At 40.7% G+C, this 22,161-nt stretch overlaps 2 protein-coding genes and 1 long non-coding RNA gene across 6 annotated transcripts; 1 reads left to right on the forward strand and 2 right to left on the reverse strand.

The window, feature by feature from the left end:
• Nucleotides 1–925: 925 nt before the first annotated feature.
• LOC129769197 (mediator of RNA polymerase II transcription subunit 1) lies at nucleotides 926–7,559 on the reverse strand. Of its 2 annotated transcripts, none has more exons than XM_055771299.1 (6): nucleotides 7,336–7,559; nucleotides 6,665–6,978; nucleotides 6,474–6,607; nucleotides 5,558–6,413; nucleotides 3,157–5,500; nucleotides 926–3,002 (listed from the first exon to the last, which is right to left on the reverse strand). In XM_055771299.1, the coding sequence occupies exons 2-6, from the start codon at nucleotides 6,950–6,952 to the stop codon at nucleotides 1,525–1,527; spliced, it is 5,100 nt and encodes a 1,699-aa protein (XP_055627274.1). In that variant the 5' UTR covers nucleotides 6,953–6,978; nucleotides 7,336–7,559; the 3' UTR covers nucleotides 926–1,524. The 2 variants fall into 2 exon arrangements, with proteins under 2 accessions (XP_055627274.1, XP_055627273.1); XM_055771298.1 differs by having other exon boundaries at nucleotides 6,665–6,997.
• A 541-nt stretch (nucleotides 7,560–8,100) lies between these two features.
• Nucleotides 8,101–9,995, reverse strand: LOC129771957 (jerky protein homolog-like). The gene is made up of 2 exons (XM_055776121.1): nucleotides 8,896–9,995; nucleotides 8,101–8,746 (listed from the first exon to the last, which is right to left on the reverse strand). Exons 1-2 carry the CDS (start codon nucleotides 9,993–9,995, stop codon nucleotides 8,191–8,193), a joined length of 1,656 nt encoding a protein of 551 aa, XP_055632096.1. The 3' UTR covers nucleotides 8,101–8,190.
• Nucleotides 9,996–14,343: 4,348 nt separating this feature from the next.
• On the forward strand, nucleotides 14,344–15,791 carry LOC129769188 (uncharacterized). Of its 3 annotated transcripts, none has more exons than XR_008741833.1 (3): nucleotides 14,344–14,626; nucleotides 14,706–15,036; nucleotides 15,103–15,791. It is a non-coding gene; the product is annotated as an uncharacterized LOC129769188 (long non-coding RNA). The 3 variants fall into 3 exon arrangements; XR_008741832.1 differs by having other exon boundaries at nucleotides 14,346–14,626; nucleotides 14,697–15,036; XR_008741831.1 differs by having other exon boundaries at nucleotides 14,359–14,626; nucleotides 14,827–15,036.
• The last annotated feature ends 6,370 nt before the right edge of the window (nucleotides 15,792–22,161 follow it).

Genomic DNA, 22,161 nt, shown 5'->3' on the forward strand with positions numbered 1-22,161 from the left:
TTGATTTAGATTTGGTGAAACAGTTGATTGCATCCTGTAAAGTTTAGCATTTTTGTTTGTTTTGGTCGTAGTTGCTGCTGCTCTCTGCACTCTCAGTGTTAAATTGTTGCTCTGGCTCCGGCTCGGGCATATACCACGGCTTCTGAAATGGATATGCAGTTCGGTGACGATGACTCGCGGATAGATAGATGAAACACAAGATCCATGTGATAGATATATTTTAGAGAAAATAAATAGATTTCATGAAATGAAAATAATTTCGGTGTGCTTATTCGTCCAATTGAGGAATAACAGACTCACTACCGCTTTCACAAAAAAAAAAACTACTTGCAATTTGTCGTTCGTACTGTGAAAATTGAAGATAAATTGAATTTATTGATACATATAATACCATTACTATCGATTCTATACGACCCAAAAAAACACTTATTATTCCTCTTCCTTTTTTCATTTGTTTTCATGCACTGTCGACACCTCAAGACATGTCGACGATTGTCACCTAGAAATCCCAGTTCATGTGACAATCGTCACGTATATTTGAGAGCGGGAATAAAGTGAGAGTTCATTCAAGTGAGATTTCTCACGGCATACGCCTGGTGGAATCGCGTGACATAAGTGACAATTGTCATCTCACCTCACACGCCACGCAGAATAAGGCCGAAATAAACAAAAGGGATAAAATAAATCCATCTGGATTTTGGAAGGCGTTCATTATGACTCCGAAAAGTCGGAGCAATTTAACTTCTAAGATATTCGGTAGCTGTTATCCAATTGAAAAATTAATCATCTCATATGCATAAAAGACTCAGACATAAGATTCTCATCTGTTCACAAATGCTCCCAGTAAATTATGGCGGAAGTTGCGTTCGGATTGTGATAGCAAACATTAGGAAAACGATTTTCGATATATATTACAGTAACCTTTTTCTGTTTTTATCGTTAATGTATACGCACTAAATAATAACTTTGCTCATTTCACGTTTTACCTAAAGCTATTGAAAACTCTTGATCGATCATTTTATCTACTTTCATAAAACTAATCATTATTTCCCTCGTTTCCGCCGCGTGAATATAAAATTATCTTTTAATTACTTTGCCTAAAATCTGGTCGATTTCTCTTGTTATTATTTTTCTTCGCTAATCTCATTTTATCTATTATCGTTCTCTTTACAATATTGATATTGCTCGCTTCTATTTGATTTGGGAGCGGTTAGCAGCGACCGAAACCACCCGATAAAAATAAAAAGGAAACTTGAAAAGTAAAAAATCGAATTGTCTTTTGTCTTAATTAATGAGGATTATTTTTTATTTCTGAACGAATAGAACCCAATTCGCCCAATTGAATAGTAATAATTTAGTCGTGATACACAGAACGATCGACATGCGATCTCCCTTTCGTTCCCTTTTATTCTTAGTTTGGTTAGTGTACCCTACAAGCAAAAAAAAAATCCACTATTTACAAACACACGGACACGTAGACACTGAGAGCGTAGAACCAGGAAACACCTTCTAGAGGCGGTATTGTCATTTTCCGCCAATTCCAACCAAAGCTTCTTCCATCAATTCATCATCGACAGGTCCACCAGGACCTCCGTGCAGTGGTAACGGGCTTGGTGCGGGTGACTTCACTATGTGCACCGAAACAGAAGCCGGTGAGGTGACCGGTCCAACCCCACCAGAACCGGAAGCTGCTGCTGCGGCAGCAGCCACCGCAGCTGCGCTACTCAAAGCGTTAAGGTGATGGTGGTGGTTTTTGAATGCCGCCACCAATTGTTGAGTATTGTCGAACTTGTTCATAAGTTGTGCAGCCGCCGCAGCCAGTGCTTGTGCTGAAGATGAGTTTGATAATCCGTCCATCGAGTTACTGTTAGCCGTGGCATCGATCAGTTTATCGCTCGTGCTGTGATTGGACATTGTACTGCTTGGTCTTGAAGGTGGTCGCATCAGACTGGAGGCATCAACGGAATCGCTACTGTTGGAAAAATCCATCGCATGACTCTGAAAGCCAACCGGGGACGGGAAAGGAGGCGGGATGGTACCTGTTGGTGTGGTCGGTGTCGTTGATCCTTTTCCATAAATCGAAGCAAAACCGTCTCGACTATTGCTCGAGGCCTGGTGGTCTAGATTCGGAGATCTTCTCAGAAGCATCGAACTGTCATGGTTTGAGAACATTTTTTGCATCACATTTGGCAGCATGGCGGAATGAAGAGGCGACAGTTCGCCAGGCAATTTATTGTAAGGAAGCGAGAAATCATTGTTTCCTGTTGGCGATTGAGTGACGTTTGACAGCGGCGTATTCGGTGCAGATGACGACGTTGGTCGACAATCTTTCCATTTATCAGCGTCAATACCACTAGATCTCGCAGATAGTTTGGGAATTTGAAATTTTGTGTCCAATGTTTTTACGAATCCTTCCATGTTCTGAATAGACGAAGTGAAACCAAGCATTTTCATAACATTAAGGGCGTTTGCGTTGGCAGCAGCTTGGGCAGCAGCAACTGCAAGCGCAGTGTTTGTTGCCATCAGTGAAGACGACGATGATGACGATTTTGAGCTACTGCGTGACTTTTCCTTAGATGAACTTGAACTTGAACTAGATTTAGAGGATTTTATTGAACTACCCGAACTACCGCTGAGCAATGAACCGGATGAGCTTGATTTTTGTATCGGTGCTTTGGAAGATTGTGTACTGTTGGGTGACTTTCCATTACCACTATTGCTAGAAGGGAAACTCCCGCTGAAGCTTTGTGAGCTTTGCAGTTTTCTCGAGACAGGCCCACTGGAAACACCTGGTTTGAGTCCGGATTTGGAACTACTTTTCGAGCTTGATGAGGAAGGAGGATTGCTGTTGCTGCCGCTTTTTGAGCCCTTTCTGTTCTGAATTGTGAGTTTGATACCGTCGGAACTTGGTTTGACCATATATTCAGAGCTTTTTCCTTGCGTCGAAACAGTTGCTGTGGGTAATGTCATCGTCGAACCCGATAAAGACGTTCCAGAAAAGTCTGTGGAAGCACATAAGAGGGATATTACATTTACGTTGGTGTTAGTAGACCTTAAATATATTGCAATCATTGTCTACTGCTTGTGGGTGATATGGGCAGAAGATAAGTGAACTTTTTTTTGTATTAAATGACTTTAATTTGGTTTAAAACTCACTTGAAACCGATGTCGCTGAGGATGGCGTCATAGAAGAGGAAGCAGCTTTACCGGAAGCAAAACCAGCTTGCTGAACGAGCTCTGGAAGCATCACAAGTGAACCTTCGTCGCCACTTTGAGCAGATTTAAGTTTATCGATCACAGCACTGAGAGAACCTTTTCTGTTTTTCATTGCATGCTGAAGCAGGAGCATTCCCGCGGCGGAAGCGGCCGATGCTGACGAATTTTTGGACAAATCAGCCGCACCAGCCCCGAATATACTGCTATCGGTAAGATCAATACTTCCACTTCCGGCGCTGCTTCCTCCACTGCTATTGCTATTCATCAGTTCCAAATGGACACCCGCATTAAACGAAGCACCACAATTAGCCAAGTCCAATTGTTTCAGTTTGATAGCAGGTGTCTTCAACTTTGGGCTAGATGAACTAGACGACGAAGAATATCCTGATTTTTTTTCTCGGTCGCGCTCACGATCCCGCTCCCGATCGCGATCGCGTTCCCGGTCCTTAGAGGAAGATGATCCACTGCTCCCACTACATTTGCTTCCACCGCCCGATAGCGAACTACTGGATTCCTCTTTTCCACTAACGCTGCTGGAAGACGATTTTGAATTAGGCGAACTGCTGCTTGCAGCAGATTTGAGTGCCGACATACTTGGTTTTCCCCCACCAGAACTTCCTCCGGAAAGATGCTTCGGTGAAGACGTTCCGTAGTTACTCTGATGCTTCGGACTACTATGATGGACAGGTGAATGCTTTGGACTTGATTTTGCCGCAACGGGACTTCCGCTCGACAGAATCAACGAATTTGCCGAGCTAGAACTTTTGGATGGAACTGGAGAAGCTGAGAATTTTCTGCTACTTCCCGAAGGAGAAGATGGACCATCGGATGAACTTTTCGATGGTATTTTATGAGGTGGTCCCATCTGTAATTGAGACAGTTGTTCGTCGTGTTTCCGCTTCTTTCTCTTTTCCAGCTTATGGCGATCGTTTTCGCTGCTACCACTACTACTTTTCTTCAGACCACTACTACTGCTACTTCCACTCAGCTTTTTCTCGCTACTGCTACTGCTAGTTGATTTTGTGGAGCTCGATGATCCCACTGGAATTGGCGTAATGGTAATAGATGAGGTCACATTGGACGAAGCGTTAGCTAAAGGAATGATTTCAATTCCTGATCTTTTATCCAGGCTGATGTTGTTAAACATGTTGTTGGACATTGCATTTTGTTTTCCCACAGCGACCGGAGTTATGCTTACCGATGATGTAAATGAAGGTTTTTCTTCTACCGATTTAGGTAGATGATTCAAAGACCCCATATCAGACTCGGCCATTCCAGAAGCAGCGTTGTCGATTGTCGTGCTGCCAGATGAACGCATCAAGCCGGAATTGAGATTGGAAAAATCCAAACAACCCAGCGTAGAGCTTTCGTCTACCATTCCTGTAGTTGCCCCTGTTGGTCCCATGGTTGTGGCAGAACCGGATATTCCCGTTGACGAGGATGATGACATTTGATTTGCTACGTTTACAATTTCACCCAAAGAGTTGTTCGAATCGCCACTGCTCAAGTTTGATTCGTCAAATTCATCATCATCTTCCTCGTCTACCTCTTCTGAATTTTCACACTCATTCTCTATCTTGCTACTCTTTGGGCTGCTACAAAAATCCTCCCCTACGCGACGTCTTTTTCCAGATTCAACCGGTTCCAGTTTGACGGTTTTATTATCACAAAACTCCTGGTGCACTATACCGGCTCCATTCGAGTTTCCATTGTGCTGACCATTCATCCCAGGCCCTACACTTCCGCCTCCGTTGCCATTTTCGGTGGCACCACCAGAACAACTCCCACCACCGTCGTCTGGTCCCATAGGCAAGCTAAAATTTCCCTCATCAATACCCCCATTGTTTCCGCCCGTCCCCAATTTTCTCTTGAACTTGGCTTCATACTCTTCTTCCCAGATTTTATTCAGTTCCCTCAAAGTCACCGGAATCGACAGAGTATTCTGAATAATCAATGAGATCCTGTTCGATATCCAGTCCTCACACGGGTGTGTATTGCAAAAGACACGAGCCTGTACATTGTTGACCAATCGCAAATCGAATTGCACCATTGCGACTGACTCATCGTACGGATGTTCCATCGAAACATTGATATACTGGCAGGAAAAGGCAGATATTTCAAACACTAACAGATGCTCGTGATCGGTAATTCGCGTATTACTGGAACCATTATTTCGTATACAACTAGACAGCAGCTGATTGAACAGAGCTTGTTGCCGCAGAAAAACCAGAATCTTGGGCACATGCTGGGGTTCGGTGAATGGAATGCTATTGACGACGACGCCCTGAAAAGTGAAATATTAAATGTGATTAATTACAAACATACCATAATTTGAAATCACCTTCAAATTCGTATTCTCAGTCATGTAATAACAATGATATTGATCGGGCAAAGTCACAAATAGTCCCTTGGATATGTTTTTGACAGCCCCATTAGAAGCATGTCGAACAATCGAACTGATTAAGCCAGAAGATTCCGCCGTATCGACCGTGCCAACGGTATTATCCCCTGTGATTATTTTTATTTGCTTCAACATGACCACATTAAGCACCATCGGCTTATTAAATCTCAACACGAATGTGGCCGGGAGTGAAGTTGAGTTGTGCTTTTCGATTGGGCTGTATACAGGGGAATCTCCTTGTTGCACTAACAGAGACTGAATCTGCAGCTTATTCGCCGTGGATGCTTCCAAATGCACCCCTACACTGCAACCGACCTTTTCCACCGAAATGAGCTCCGTACTCAAAGGTCTCATTTTTCTTGCTTTCAAATCTAGCAAATCATATGGCGATACAAAATAAGTCAGTCTCATAGCGTGTCCACCACGTCGTTTCTGCACAATACCAAGTGGATTCGTTGACAGGATCGAGCATATATCATCAAAATGTTGCGTCGAGAGGCTGTACAGGTTATACAAATCAGTTTCGAGAGCTTGCAGTGCTACAAATGCATTCACTTTTATCTTTTTCTCTGCATTGAGTTGATATATTGAGGCAAGTCCCTCCAGTTGGGTGGTAAAATCGGCAAAATCTCCCCTCTGCAAACAGGACACAAGTTCACTACAACTCTGCTGTTTCATTTTGCACTCATGGTGCACTTTGACATCCTGGACCGTTCCATTCGCGTCAAGGATTATCTCCAAATAAAACATATCCGACGAAATAAACAGACCTGAAGTGTCTTCACTCAGTTTCAACCTAAAATTTTCAATTGCATCAAAGTGAAATTGAAACGTGAATTAGTTCAATTAAACTTACCCCAGCTGCCGAGTGAGACAATCTAGACGTTCCACCAGTCCTTGTCGGGACGTTACTTTTATGCAGTACTGCATATTATCTAATGTTTTCTGCAAATTTGATTTCTCCACAGCATCTAAGGCATACCGTTTTTCCTAAAGCAAAAACATCATAGTGAAGCGAACTGATTATACAACCACAAATATATTTACCAATAAAGACATTCTAACAGATTTCGACATATCCTGAAACGATTTGTACTGTGATGATTTCGCTTTGCCTCGCAGTCGTTCCATTAGCAGTTCCATCTGCCAGAATTCGTGCTTGTCTGCGGTACCAGAGGCTGCAGCACTCGTACTGGTTCCTGAATCACCTGTGGTACCCATTCCTTTGGTGTTTGCCAAAATGCCAGCTTTGGATTCCAATTTAGGCTGCTTCCCATTAGTCATTATCATCGACGGCAGGGTAGAACCCAAATTGCCAGCTGCCATCGATGACATGTTTTTCCTGCCTCTGTCAGGCTCACCTGCGCAATGAACAGATAACTGCAATATTTTAAAATATTGTAATACTAGGCTTTCATTTGAGAAAATTCGAAAATCCCTTCAATCTTCAACGAGGCGAAGCAACGGCCTGAACGAGGCATGGGAATGACACTTATGATCGGAAGAGGCGACTGTGTGGCAAATGAGGTGAGAGGGAACCGAGAGCATTAACGAAATATGCGAGAGCTAACACAAACGAAAAGTAAAACGCCTCAACTGCACCACTACCACCATACCATCTTCTGAAGAGTTTACTCTGCCTAGCACATAACTCAGTAAGGGGAAAATTTTCATTCGAACGACACAATTTGGTTGTCACTTTGTCTGCTTCAACTCACCAATATCCAGCGCAGAGGAGGCTGAAAATACTCAACCGAACGATTTAAGCAAGCGAGTCCCGATTGCCGATATTTAGGAACACATTTTGGATACTTTGAAGTGCAAAACTCACTTGCAAGCCGGAGACAAACAAGCCCGAAACACTTTTACATCCACCATTCATGACATGATGGTTGTCGACTCTCTCCTTGCTCGTGACCAAGGCATCTCTTGGAGAGGTGATTGGTAACTGTGGTTTCGTACAGTTGGTACTGGTTCGTAATACCTGATTGTAAATAAAAACACTGTAAATAGAACATGATCATTTAAAGCGCTAAATATCGTCATTGTTAAAGTCGATTTCACTGAAAAATATATCATTGAGCGGAGTATCAATAAGTGCGTTTTTTTCTGTGAACTTCTTATTGTAGTAGTGATTTTAAAATCCATCTATGTTAGAAGTTTCAGTTAGTAATAAGGTATTAACCGAGATGAATAGAAGGTGGGAAGATTCACGGGTTTCGGTTGCGTTGAACTTTGATTATGTTAGTAGCCAGGAAGATAGGAAGTTCACATACCAGGCATACAGTTGAATTTCACTCGTTGGGCTATCTTTAGTTGGGCTTCGATTTAGTTGGGCTCCCGTTCGTTGGGCTATAGCCCAACTAAATCGAAGACAAACGTCAATTCTGACAACGTAAAATTTTTTTCGAGGGGCTCGTGGATGGTGTTTTTAGGTTTAAAATAAATTTTAAATGAATCATTTAAATAAATAAAATCGAATATTATTCAACAAAAACAATATTTATTTTAAACGTTTCAAACAAAATTAAACAAACCACGTAAATTCATTTTCAACAAAATGGTAGAGTTCTTCAACATGCTCGTTTTAGCCATTCAACTTCAGTGATTTTCGAACGTAGCGCGTTCAAACGGCATACTTCTGCAACATCATGCTTCATATAGCGAACTAGGCAATCAATTGACTTGATTGCATCGCCAAAATCAGGATCTCCGGTACTAGTAATGGAAGTATCAAACGAATTACTTCCATCTTCTGTGTCTACCAACCATTCTTCTTGCATTTCAGGTTGATCTTTCTTGAGAACTGATGACAAAATCTCGTCATCAGAGAACGCTTCACTGGTTACCCAATCTGGATTATGATCAGCATCATACACCTGATCTTTGATCCACAGATCAATATCTTGCTCAGATGTTTTTGTTCCTGCCAAACTGTCAATCCTGGACACAAGCGCTTTGAAGTCATCATCGGCCACTTTCGACTCTACATTAACAGCATCCTCCGGCAAACCATCGATCAATTTCTTCCACGAATTACGTATAGTTTTGTCAGATATCTCCTCCCAAGAGGTTGCCAACCACGAAATACACTGTTGAAGATTAATCTTCTTCAATCGTTCTTCGAAACTAAAGAGGAAAGTACATAAATAAAACCTCAAATAGAATTTGAATTTAAATTTTGAAAAAGCACAGACGAAAAACTATCGTGCGCATAGTTTTGTGTTTATATTTGGAATTAATTACAAAAAATTAATGTTTAATATTTGGAAATTTACCTTAAGTGTTCGTTTTCCAGAATTAATGCGAGCATCAGTTTTCTTTTATACTTTCGCTTGATTGCATTGATGACCGCTTGGTCCATCGGCTGGCATTCAGCAGTTACATTTGGTGGGAAGTAGATCACTTGAATCAGTCCATCGTCACTCTGTAGAGATTCGTCAACGTCATAATGACTGGTGCAATTATCAAGAACCAGCAATGCCTTTGGCTCCAATCCTCTCTCGGCCGAAAATTTTCGAACAGCGGGGACAAACTCTTCGTGGAACCATTGACGGAACAACAGTCTGGTCATCCAAGCCTTTTTGGAATGATTATATGAAACGGGAAGTTCTTCGATGTTGATTCCTCGTGGTTTTGCAGCAGTGCAAATGAAATACAACGGAAGCTTTAGGGAACCATCTATGTTGGAGCAAGGCATAAAGGTATACCTTGTCTTGTTTTGCTTCCGTCCGCTTGCCACGGTCTCATCACAGGTAACGACAGAGCGTGTGGCTAGGAGCTTGATGAACAAGGCAGATTCATCTGCATTAAAGACTTGGGATAGTGATAGCTGCATTTCCTGAATCTTCTTCTGTAGAACCTTCTTGAAATTTAGGTACGCTTCAACGTTTACCGATGCCTTTTCTCCTGTTACGGCTTTCACGCGCAATCCAAACCGCTGCTTAAAACGATGCATCCAGCCATCCGAAGCAGAAAAACCGTGCACCGCATAGAGCCCCCGGTCCTGGAACATCTTAAACAGCAGCTCCGCCTTTGCTTTAAGAATATCCACTGTCAACAAAATGTTGGACTGCCGCTGCTGTAAAATCCAGATGTAAAGAGCTTCTTCCAGCAAAGGGAACGTCTGCTCTTTCAATGTTTTTCGATTATTTACACCATATTCCTTGAACTTGTCCACCGCCTCACGAATTGCTTCTTTCTTTTGGATTATTCTCGTGACCGTAGAAGATCCTACGCCGTACTTCTTCCCAAGAAAGTCATGCGTACCACCTCCTGCTTCAAAATCTTCAATTATACGAACCTTCTCCACCAGCGTCAGGAAATTGCTCCTCCGTTTCCGGTTAACGTTCGTACTGGATCCTTGCAAACCATCCATTTTGAGCCTGGCGATCGAAATGAACGTATATTAAATCTACGCTAATTTTAATATCAAACTTCATTAAGAACTTACCAATTAATCCAACCTAGAACGAAACTCAACCACGAATGAAATAAACGTCAGTGGTGTGAAAACTTTTCTGCGTTTCCCATAACAACAAACAATCGGTGTGACCCTCGATCGATTTTTCGACTTTGACAGTTCAGCCCAACGAGTGAAAGTCTTTCACAAATTGGGCTAAGAGCTTAGTGCAACGAGTGAAATTCGACTGTACCAGTCAGTTACTTGAATGGTACAAAATTGAATGCGTCAACGAATAACGTTGAAAGAGGATATACGGAAGCTAATTACAGATTTCCAAATTATGTATATTTTTCGCATAATGAAAAAAAAACAGAACATATCACGAACTAAAATGTTTAATTTTTTCTTTGATTTCAGAAATAGTATTCTAATGTCTACTATGTTTGGATTCTAGAGCAACTTCATGGAAGTTTGACTTTTGTCAGCAACTTTATTTACTTTTGTCACAATTAGGGTGCTGAAAACTTCAGTCGTCTAGAACTAAGACGCAAGCGGAAAACTTTTCATCTCAATCTAAGTCATACGGAGTCAATTAAATTTATTTTTCAAGTTCATTTTACATGAAAAAACTTGCAACCTTTTTATCCCATGCACTGTCAAATGTTTATCCGTCAAAGGAACAATAGATTGCGTGACTCTGACTTTGTTCGTATACGTTTTTGATCGACGTAACGAGAAATAAAATTGAATTGAAATTAAGTTTAGAACACTTCAACAATCCTGAAATTTCAGTTTCTGTTAAAATGTCGGGCCCTTATGATTTTGAACGCTAGCATTGATTTAGGAAAAAAAAATTATTTGCTTATTTTTACTTTCAATAACAACACTTTTCCTAAGTAGTGGACTATTATAAGAAAAGTAACATACATAAACAAAATCTGTGATGTCACAGATTTAAAAAATCTTCCCACCACTACGTGAACTTAAAAGGATATGTTGCTAAACATATCCTTTTAAGTTCACGGTGAAATAATTTTCAGAATGCCTTGGGACATTCGAACGTGAACATGAACGTGGAAATATTTTGACGTCTGTATTCACCACTATTTTCACGTTCACGTTCACCGAAGTCGGTGAACTATGGTGAGTTCACCAACATCTCGATTCCACGGTGGAAATTCAGAATTGTTGTGAAATATTGAATTATCTCATTTTTATCAATATGAATTGTGTTTAAACATGTTTTTCAACTAGAAAATGTTTCTTCCTATCGTTTCAAGATGTTTTCCTCGCGTTTTATATATAGACTGAATAATTATTAACAAAAAAGGGTTTGTCCGCGTTCACGTTCACGGGAACTCTAAACCTACCTTGAACTGTAAAAGGATATGTTTAGCAATTCTCAAGTTTTCGATGAAAATTTTGATATGGATGCAATTTCAATCAATCGGATCTCTGCGCGGGTTAAAAAACTTCGTTGGTTTGGGTTGATTCGTGAACAACTGTATATTTTATCCGAATCACTTTATCGAAGATCGATGTTTATTTACTTCACGTTCACTGTCGAACTTTTAATATGAACGTGAACGTGAACAAAATCATTCTATTCACAACTATTTTTTGAGTTGTTTGTTCGCAATGTAGTTCACCGTGAAATGATTGTCCTATTCCACCACCTGTTCAAGTTCACGTTCATGGGAACTCTAAACCAACCTTTAGATGGGGTTTCCGTCTCCATTACATTGACCTCAGAATAAATTTTATTAGGAAAAAATAAATTTTATTAGGAAAAAATAAATTCATAATGGAAATTTCGCTTCGGTGGCGTTCATACATAAATACCGCAAGTCCCAAATACGCATTTTAGTAGCACTAAAAATGGTCAAATGAGTGCCAGAGCGAACAATAAAATTATTATCTATTGCATTTGGGATCCAGTAGCGTTAATACGTAAGTACCGTTTTATGTCTCGTTTTAGATAAAACTCATTTAATTAGTACGGATAGAAGAATCATCTCCTAAAATACTTGAATTTGTCATGTGTTCCATCGCTATTTTTTTAACAAAATCGAAATAGAATATGGTCTTAAAAAGTGGCTTAGTAGAAATTCAAATTAAAGAAAACAAATATCGTTCGCGAAGCATTTTACAACAATCACAAATCGATAATTATAATACACTGAATTTCTTTTTCAATGTGATTGATGCTTGCGCGCAAAAGTCGCGTAAAAAATCACGCAAAGAAGAATACAGATTAGTCTAAAGGAATGAATAGGCCTCTGGACAAAGTTCTTAATTTTGAAAGAAAGGTTAAAATTTTATTTGAAACAGAAATTCAAAGGGTCAACTAGAATTTACCCTATTAAGATGTTTGATGTCCACGGTGGGGACTCGGTTATCGAATCCCTAGACAAACACAACAGCAACACATCGGAAACTCCGCAATCTCCTTCAGATCAACAGCTCTTACAAAGTCTTACAAAGTATGTGGCTCAATAAATTCCAGATGAACCTGAGGTATCACTGAAATTTCTTTTTCCCTTAGCTTCTGCCCACATTGGAAAATATCTGAGTATTCTAGACATTTCAAAGCAATTACAATTCGATTCAATGTTCGTCACTTCTTCAATGTGAATCATTTTACTGTTGCTTTGATAGATTCGGTCTTTATGCTCGTGGTTCCCGTGGAGGCGTGGAGTGTCACATATATCATGCCAGAAGCTTTGAGCTCGATCCCCATTCTAACCTATTTGGCATAGAAATCTAAACTATGTACTAATAAAAATTACATAAATCATACTACGTTTAGACGAAAAACTCCCCTGGAAATGTTGGTCCGTTAATTCAAATGTGTTGCTGGTAGTTGTATTGTTGTTCAATTCTTATTTTAAAATTCTTATCGTGCCACGTATTTTGTCCAATCACAAAGGCGGTTAATCAAATGTCCAATGTAACATTTCTCGCTCCTCCGATAGCGGAACAACAGTTACCATTGGGTTTTCATAACTATTAATCGATTCCTTTTTGAACAATTCGCGGAACTATGTTCCGGTATACAGCTTCGTTGTTCTCGAGTTGACGTAAATGTTACATTGTACCTTTTCAAAAGTTACGCGAGAATTGTGTTTTGACATTTTGGATTATTGCAATAGAATTAAACATGTCGGTATGAACAAAATGCTGTTTAAGTTATATCGCAGACTTGTTTATTGATCAGGTCTATAGACTAGGAAGTACCAGTAAGTTTCCGCAGATCAAATATTTCAATTCGATGTAGTGTAAAAAGTTCATTTAAAAATTAAAAGTTCGATTACGACAGACCTACAAAACTGCAATTATTATCAAGTTTTTGGATGAACAACACAAACTGAGTTTTCACAACCCACATAGAAGTTATTTGGTATATTCCTCAGCCACAGCTATGATTCAATAATTTAGTTATTTGATTTTTGCTTGAACACTCGTTTTCAACGCCATTCGTTTGTAATTCAAGAGTCATTTGCTTTTTTTAGATATTTAATACTTTTCAACAACCAAAAATTCTTCAATTTTAAACGTTTTTAAATATTTTGTCTCTGCAAACAATAAAGGGCTGGTACTGTCTTACGACGTAATCCATCAATGTATTCTAGGGTGCCAATGAATATGGCCATCTCGAATTTCAAAAAGTTACCCCATGAAAAATATTCACCATCTCGAAAAGGCACCCTATGCTAAATATCAGCTCAATTAGGCTTAAGGGAGTGTGGCGCAAAGCGATCAAAGTTTGAGTTTTTCGAAAATCGAAAAATCACCCAAAGGGGGTGTAAAGAAAATCGGGGTTTTCGAAAAAAAAATTTGATGCCAAATGCATAGTTTTGGGTGCCAATAACAATTACGACCGTGCGCGTATACTCGAAATAAACACAACAGCGCGCGCCAAACAAACCAAACGTTATGTTTATGTTTATTTTCTTTAATAACATAGGATAAGCAACCGACAATGTAAACGACGAGAATTTATAAACCCTTGTGATTTCCAATAAAGTAACAAAGTTACAGATAAGATCTAACCGGAGACGCGGAGAGTTTGGGCCTTATTCCCGTATCCACGAACACTTACGTTCCCACTACGCTTACATCTCACTTCACTTTGTTGTACTTATTTCCGTTTCGTGAAGTGTAAAAATGAACTTCGTGTATTAAGTGGAGTGGATACCAAAATGACCGTGTGTTCATTTCCAATGTCGTTTCTAAGAGAAACGTCAGTTGTATTTTGTTTTGTTTATCCTCGAGTTGTGTCGATACACCCAGAAAATGGATTTAAAAAAAGCTTCCAAATCTTTTGTAATTCAAACATTAGTAGAATGTACATATCTTCTGTAAATATTACCAATCGTTTGTAAAATGAATGTCAGATGCAATACACATCCCTACCAACGATTGATTCATTTTACTTCGCGGTGTTAGTAACATTTACAATTGTCATTACTGGCAACCGCGAAGAAAATGTAAATGTAACATTATTAGTCTAATTACCGAGTTGATAATTGAGTTGAACGGCACTACTTTCCGATATTGATTTCTTCACAGAAGAAGGTCGAATTAACCCGAATTCGGGACAGGTAAGTAATATTCTTGAAAATCAATTCAATTTATGTTCTTTAATTAATTCGTCCTCGTCTGCTGCGGGAGAATTTGAAGACATTACTTCAATAATAAGGAATCTGGGTACTTCGAAACACAAAAACGAACCCTGTCGAGTCCTAGATTCATCTTTATGCTATTGGATTTGGTCAAGGACAACTTCATAAACGCTTTGCAGATTGTGATCCGTGGTTCGATCAATTGGATGTTTTCCGGATTCGTCACGACAGAGGTTCCGTATCCACTGACGCGGCGCGTCAAGTCAATATTGCAACGGGGCGTAGAGCAGGCCTCACCTAATGCCGCCAGGGTTTCGTCAGCTTCGTGATATTTCCCGATTGTGTTTGGCTGAGAAGTAATTACACGCTGGTCCTGGGAAAGGATAATGGTGAGAATTGAGTAGTCTGGCGTTGCTATTTGTAGTAATGATTGTGTATTTTTTCCTAATTTGTAGCCGTGGATCAGACCCAATCGATGCAGGATCAGATGTCTATAGTTTAGATAGTTCAATGAATAATTTAAAAAAGTTAGTTAGTTCAATAAATGAACAAATATGCATACAAAAGATCCAAAAATAAATACAATATATGCATCAAGGTTGGGTTAACATAACATGTTTAGGGTGTATGTTAAATCAACGTTGGACCGACTGATTCTACTGGGTTATACTGGCCGATTTAACATTTGTTTACCATTCTTATCGCGTGATATGTACGAATCTGGGTCATGCGAATAGAATCAAATTAGTAGTCAAAAAGAAACCAATTGAAATGTCAATAATCAGGAAGGAAAATATTCTTTTTTTAAAAAAAAACCACATAGAGAAAGTATCGTTATGAAAGACAATAATAATCTAATTAAATTAAATGAAAGAACTACATTTTTTCATCAATTAATGCTAGCGTTTGAAATCATGAAAGCACAACTGGAAATTCGGTAGATTTGCAGAAATTAGTTTTGGTATATTCAGAAATTTCAGTCTTATTGACTTCAAAACTCCTCTAAACTTAATTGTAATTAAATTTTACTTCTCGCCAAATGTTAGGTTTTAATTATTTCGAACACTAGAGTTGTATTTTTTGAACTTTTTCCTTTCTAAAAATACGAATTACCCAAGTTACAACCTTTATTTCAATTCTATTTCGGTCACAAAAGGTTAATAAACAAAGCCCGAGTGATGAAAACGTTTTTTTTTATTAATCCGATTATTTTTACAGGCTCAGTTACATAAGTTTAATGGAGCCAAACTCTTAACTATATTTCAACTAGCATATATCAACATGTTGTTTCCTTAATTCTATGGTTAATGAAATAGGAAACCGATTACTCGCGGTCGACTCGAGTTTAGAAGGGTGACACATTTTCATTAGGAAAAGGATGGGATGTAAGGAGATGTGTGTTTACACTCGCATTCACATTCACATTCACATTCTCATTCACACTGACACTTCACACTCAATTCTTAAAACTATCCTTACATTTAATATGTGTTTACAATTTAACTATTTCTAATGTTAGTAGGAAGAGAACCGATAGCTCGCGAAGGACGAAAAGGAGGGGAAAAGGATGTATGAACAATCACACTCGAAGATCGATAGCTTTAAGGAAAACATATATTTGGGACATGTAATCAAGGTCTAACCGAGCCAACACATCTCTCACCGGCACATTGGACTGCTTTCCTCCAGCCCGAAGGGAGTTCTCTAAATTCGATCTGGCGACAAGATACAACTCGCACGACCAAACAACGTGTTCGATGTCGTGGTAACCATGGCCACAACCGCAGAGATTGCTGTCGGCAAGATTAAAACGAAAAAGCAGCGCGTCTAACGAACAGTGATTGGACATGAGTCGGGAGAAGGTGCGAATAAAGTCCCGACTCAAGTCCAGACTTTTGAACCACGGATTGAGGCTAACCTTAGGGATAATTGAGTAGAGCCACCGGCCCAATTCATCTTCGTTCCATTTGCGTTGCCAGTTAACGATGGTATTTTTACGAACTAAAGAATAAAATTCATTGAAGACGATTTGACGCTGATAAATTTCGCCTTCAATTGCACCTACCTTTGGTAATGAGTCAGCCATCTCATTACCCGGAATTGAGCAATGTGAAGGGACCCAGACAAAGGTGACATAACAGCGTCTGGATAAAGCACTCAAAATTTCTCGTATTCTCTCAAGGAAGTACGGCGAGTGCTTTTCCGGCCTCACTGAACGGATAGCTTCGACAGAGCTAAGACTATCCGTTACAATGTAATAGTGTTCAACAGGTCGTGAGGCGACGCTGTCCAGCGCCCAGTGTATTGCTGCCAATTCAGCAATATACACTGAGCAAGGATACTGAAGACTGTGTGAGGTGCTAAAAAAATTGTTATACACTCCAAATCCTGTGGACTCATTCATAGAGGACCCATCAGTAAAGTACATATTATCACAATTGACACGCCCATACTTTGCTTCGAAAATCGTAGGAACGATCCCCGATCGATGATAATCTGGAATTCCATGGATATCCTGCTTCATGGACAGATCAAAATGCACAGAGGAATTGATGTAGTCAGGAAAACAAACACGGTTGGGAATATACGAAGAAGGATCAACCTGCATGGAGACGAATTCATGATATGAGCTCATGAATCCAGAATGAAAATTTAGCTCGATCAGCTGCTCAAAATTTCCGATCACCAATGGGTTCATAACCTTACACCGGATGAGGAACCGAAGAGATAATAAATTGAAGCGATCTTTTAGTGGGAGTACGTCTGCCAAAACCTCGAGACTCATGGTATGCGTTGAGGGCATACATCCCAACGCGATACGGAGACAAAGATACTGAATTCGCTCGAGTTTAATGAGATGTGTTTTGGCAGCAGATTGAAAACAGAAACTGCCATACTCCATCACTGAGAGAATAGTTGTTCGATACAACATTATAAGATCTTCTGGGTGGGCTCCCCACCAGGTGCCGGTAATTGTACGGAGAAAGTTTATTCTTTGTTGGCATTTTTTACTCAGATACCTAATATGGGCCCCCCAAGTACATTTGGAGTCGAACCAGACCCCAAGATACTTGAATGACATAGCATGAGTGATCGGTTTACCAAAAAGTTGAAGCTTTGGTTTTGCTGGTCTATGCTTCCTAGAAAAAACCACCATCTCTGTTTTCTCCGTGGAGAATTCGATCCCTAGGCCAATGGCCCAGGTTGAAAAATTGTTCAAAGTATCTTGTAAGGGTCCTTGCAGGTCGGATTCGTTTGATCCTACGACAGACACCACTCCATCATCTGCAAGTTGTCTTAGGCTGCAATTTTGTGTAAGGCAATTGTCGATGTCGCTTACATAGAAGTTGTACAAAAGGGGGCTTAAACATGAGCCCTGGGGGAGTCCCATGTAGGAGACCCGACTTACTGTCGAATCCCCGTGAGAAAAATTCAAATGTTTCTCACAAAGCAAGTTATATAACATATTATTCAATAGAGGCGGCAGACCCCGAGAGTGTAATTTGTCTGACAGGACCTCTATTGAAACTGAATCAAAGGCCCCCTTTATGTCCAAGAATACTGAAGCCATTTGTTTTTTTTTCGGCGTAAGCCATTTGAATTTCTGAAGAAAGCAACGCAAGACAATCATTTGTCCCCTTGCCCCTGCGGAACCCATATTGTGTATCTGAGAGTAGGCCATTCGTTTCAACCCATCGATCAAGGCGAAACAAGATCATTTTCTCCAACAATTTCCGTATACAAGACAGCATTGCTATTGGGCGGTACGAATTGAAGTCGGACGCGGGTTTTCCGGGTTTTTGAATAGCTAAAACTCGTACTTGTCTCCAATCATCTGGAACAATATTATGTTCCAGAAACCGATTGAATAAATTCAACAAGCGATGTTTCGCCACATCAGGGAGGTTTTTCAACAAGTTGAACATAATTCGATCCGATCCCGGAGCAGAATTGTTACATGAAAGGAGAGCAAGAGAGAATTCTACCATCGAAAACTCATAATCAAGATCGCACCTATCTTGTGGTATATTTCGAACAATTTTTTGCACGGGAGCGGAATCGGGACAAACCTTTCGTGCAAAATTAAAAATCCATCGATGTGAATATTCTTCGCTTTCATTCGTTGAAGAGCGATTTCTCATGTTTCGAGCCACTTTCCATAATTTTTTCATTGACGTTTCTCGTGACAAACCTCCCACGAAATTTCGCCAATAAGCACGTTTTTTCCCTTTGATCAAATTTTTGAACTGATTCTCAAGGGCTAAATACGTTTGAAAATTTTCAGGAGTTCCACGTTTCCGAAAAGCTTTAAATGCATTCGATTTTTTTCGAGCTTGGAACATTGGCTATCCCACCATAGATTGGGAGGCCTTCGGGAAATGGTGGAACCTGGAATGGGTTTCGTTTGAGCGCGAACTGCGCTGTCATAGATCAAACGAGAAAGGAAGTTATACTCCTCCAATGGAGGTAAACCATCTCTGGAATTGATGGCTAGAGCAATCGCGTCCGCATACTTTTTCCAGTCAATGTGTCTTGTGAGGTCATATGCCATGTTTATAGATTCAGAAGAATTCGACCCAATGGTGATGGAAATTTTGATTGGCAAGTGATCACTACCGTTGGGGTCCTGGATTACATTCCACTTGCAATCTAGCGATAGTGAATTCGAGCAAAGCGAGAGGTCAAGAGCACTTGGGTTAGCAGGAGGTTTAGGAACACGTGTTGTTTCCCCAGTATTCAAAACGGTCATATTGAAGCTGTTACAAAGGTCATATATCAACGATGAACGATAGTCGTCGTACTGTTCCCCCCAGGCAGTTCCGTGAGAGTTGAAGTCTCCCAAGATCAATCGTGGCTCAGGAAGAAGTGAGCACATGTCAACAAGTTGCTTGCGGCTAACCGCAGCTCTCGGAGGCCAATACAAGCTGACAATACAGAGGTCTTTTCCTCTGATGTTTGCATGACAAGCAACAGCTTCAATCCCTCCAATAGGTGGAAGGTCAATTCGAAAAAATGAGTGGCACTTATTGATGCCCAATAACACCCCTCCGTATCTGTCATCACGGTCCAAGCGTATAATATTGAAATCATGGAAAGAGAGATCATCTCGCGAAGAAAGCCAAGTTTCGGACAGAGCAAAAACATCACAATTGAATTTATGAATTAAAAATTTGAATGTATCCAATTAAGGGATGAGACTACGACAATTCCACTGTAAAACAGTGATATCTCCGACCTCTCAATTTAAATTAGACATCAAGAGAGATAATCATTGCAAGGAGGGGCCATGTTTGCATCAATTGTTGCAAAATTGTCTTTAATACTGGAAGCATTGAGATGACAATGGTTCTGATGGAGTCGGAAACATTAAAACACTTGAAGATTTGATCCAGAAGGTCAGACAACTTTATAAATCCCGATTGGGAAGTTGAACTGGACGAAAAAATAGGGACAGTTGGGGTTTTTGATGTCCCCTCGAGTGCTGGGTCGTTCGAAGGTGAACTATTCCCACGGAAGCCAGGAGGAACCTGATTTTGCTTGTCCGCGGCACTCGATTTTTTAGGCAAGCTAACAGGGGGTATCACCGGGGGAACTTGTTCTTGAACTTTGGGAGTGGTCACATTCTTGCGCCGGGGATTCCCTTTGGAAATAAACGGTGTGTCCCCGCTAGCTGTGTCCGCTTCCATTTCATCAACTGGCAACGAGGAAAAAGTATTGTGTGTTGAGATTGGTTGTTGTTGTTGTTGGGTCAGTGGAGAAGCGCCCTTTAAAATTTCCGCAAATGTGCGCTTCGAGCGTTCCTTTAAAGAGCGCTTCTGTTTCTCCCAGCGACTCTTGTAAGTTTCACAAGCTGAGAGCGCGTGTGGAGTTCCCCCGCAATATGGACATTTATGCTCAGTCGCACTGCAGGATTCCCCCACATGTTGCTCTCCGCAAGTTGCACAGCGCTCCTTGTTGGCACAATAATATGAAGTGTGACCAACTGACTTGCATTTGTTGCAAGTCATGGGTTTTGGCACAAAGAGTCGCACCGGCAGTCTCAATTTGTCCACCATAACGTAGTCAGGGAGAGCGGAACCAGCAAAAGTTACTCGAAACGAGTCGGACGGCGTGAATTTAGTTTCTCCCCCTTCCTGGGAGACTTTGCCTAATTGGCGACAGTCCAAGATCTCGACTTCCATCGAGGGGAGCTTCTTGAACTTTCCATTTCCTTTTTTAATAAATTCACACGTCAGACCCGTTTCTGTAATCACTCCCGCAATTTCTACGTTATGGCAGGGCACGTATGCGCGATATTCTAAAATGAACCGCTTGTCGACAACAATAGCGTTAGCTTGCTTCCGATCAGCCACGACAACACGCAGTTTGTTCGGGCGAACCTTGGAAATTTCGACCACGGAGGAATAATTTTTTGTCAAATCTTTCATGATCTGAATGACATTCAGAGATTTTCCTTTAGGTTTAGGTCGGAAGAAAACAACCCATGGGCCAGTTCCAGTTGCATTTTCTGGATAAACCTTGACACGGGGTGGGGACACAACAGGAGAGGAAAGCGGGGTCGATTGTTGAGCGGAAGCGGAAACAGCAGGGTTGGGTGGCGTGATCGGGAGTTCAGCGGGAGCGGGAGCGTGAGGGGGAGCGAGAACGGGAGCGAGAGGAGGAACGGGAGCAGGAGATTGAAGGGGTGAAGAGGAGAGGTTTGCAAATTTTCTTGAGGGGGGTTTGTTTAGGTGGGTTAATTCCTCCCCCGAAAAGACTTCTTCTGAAGGGGGAACGCGTTTCAGCGACTTCCCACCTCCCGTAGATGTGGAGGGATAGACAGTGGATTCAATCTCCATGTCAACGGGTTCTCCGCATTCTGCCATATAAAGTGGCAGATGTACAGTTTTTCAGTGATTTCTCAATCTTTTTTTCTGATTATTTCTTAAATTAAAAACCTTAATCTAATAAAAAATATACTTATATCGCACACCCGTGTGGTTGAATTAGAACGGTTCCCAGCGAACCGCGTGTCGATCGTACAGCACAGCTGCAATGATGATTTCGATGACGATGATATGGCGATAAACACGCCAGCACACAGCGCCCGCGATGCAGGTCTTCTTCCTTCCGCTTTGTTTGCTTCACACTATTGCAGTCCAAAAATCCCGTTTGGGTGAAACAATTATTTCACCAGCAGCGAAAGTAACGGTATCACAACAGTATCACAAGATAACGGTATCACCAGACGGGAGAAAATACACCCGGCGGCCTCGACTTCACGAAGACGAATGGATGAAAACGTTCGCTCTTACTATATGAGAAACGTTTGACAGCATGGGGAAAAAAAGCTGTAAGAATTTTTTTTCAACCAAAATGCACTAGAAAAATAGATTCAAGTAGATTCAAAAATTATTAATCATTGGTAATATTTACCAAAAAACTCGTCATATATACTAACTTTTTGGGAGAGTGTGTGATTATGATGAGCACGGGGAATCGCTCTGTTTTTTTAGGGTCGATCAAGATGCTCA

Source organism: Toxorhynchites rutilus, chromosome 2 (genome assembly GCF_029784135.1).
Source record: "Toxorhynchites rutilus septentrionalis strain SRP chromosome 2, ASM2978413v1, whole genome shotgun sequence".
Classification (NCBI taxonomy): Eukaryota; Metazoa; Arthropoda; class Insecta; order Diptera; family Culicidae; genus Toxorhynchites; species Toxorhynchites rutilus.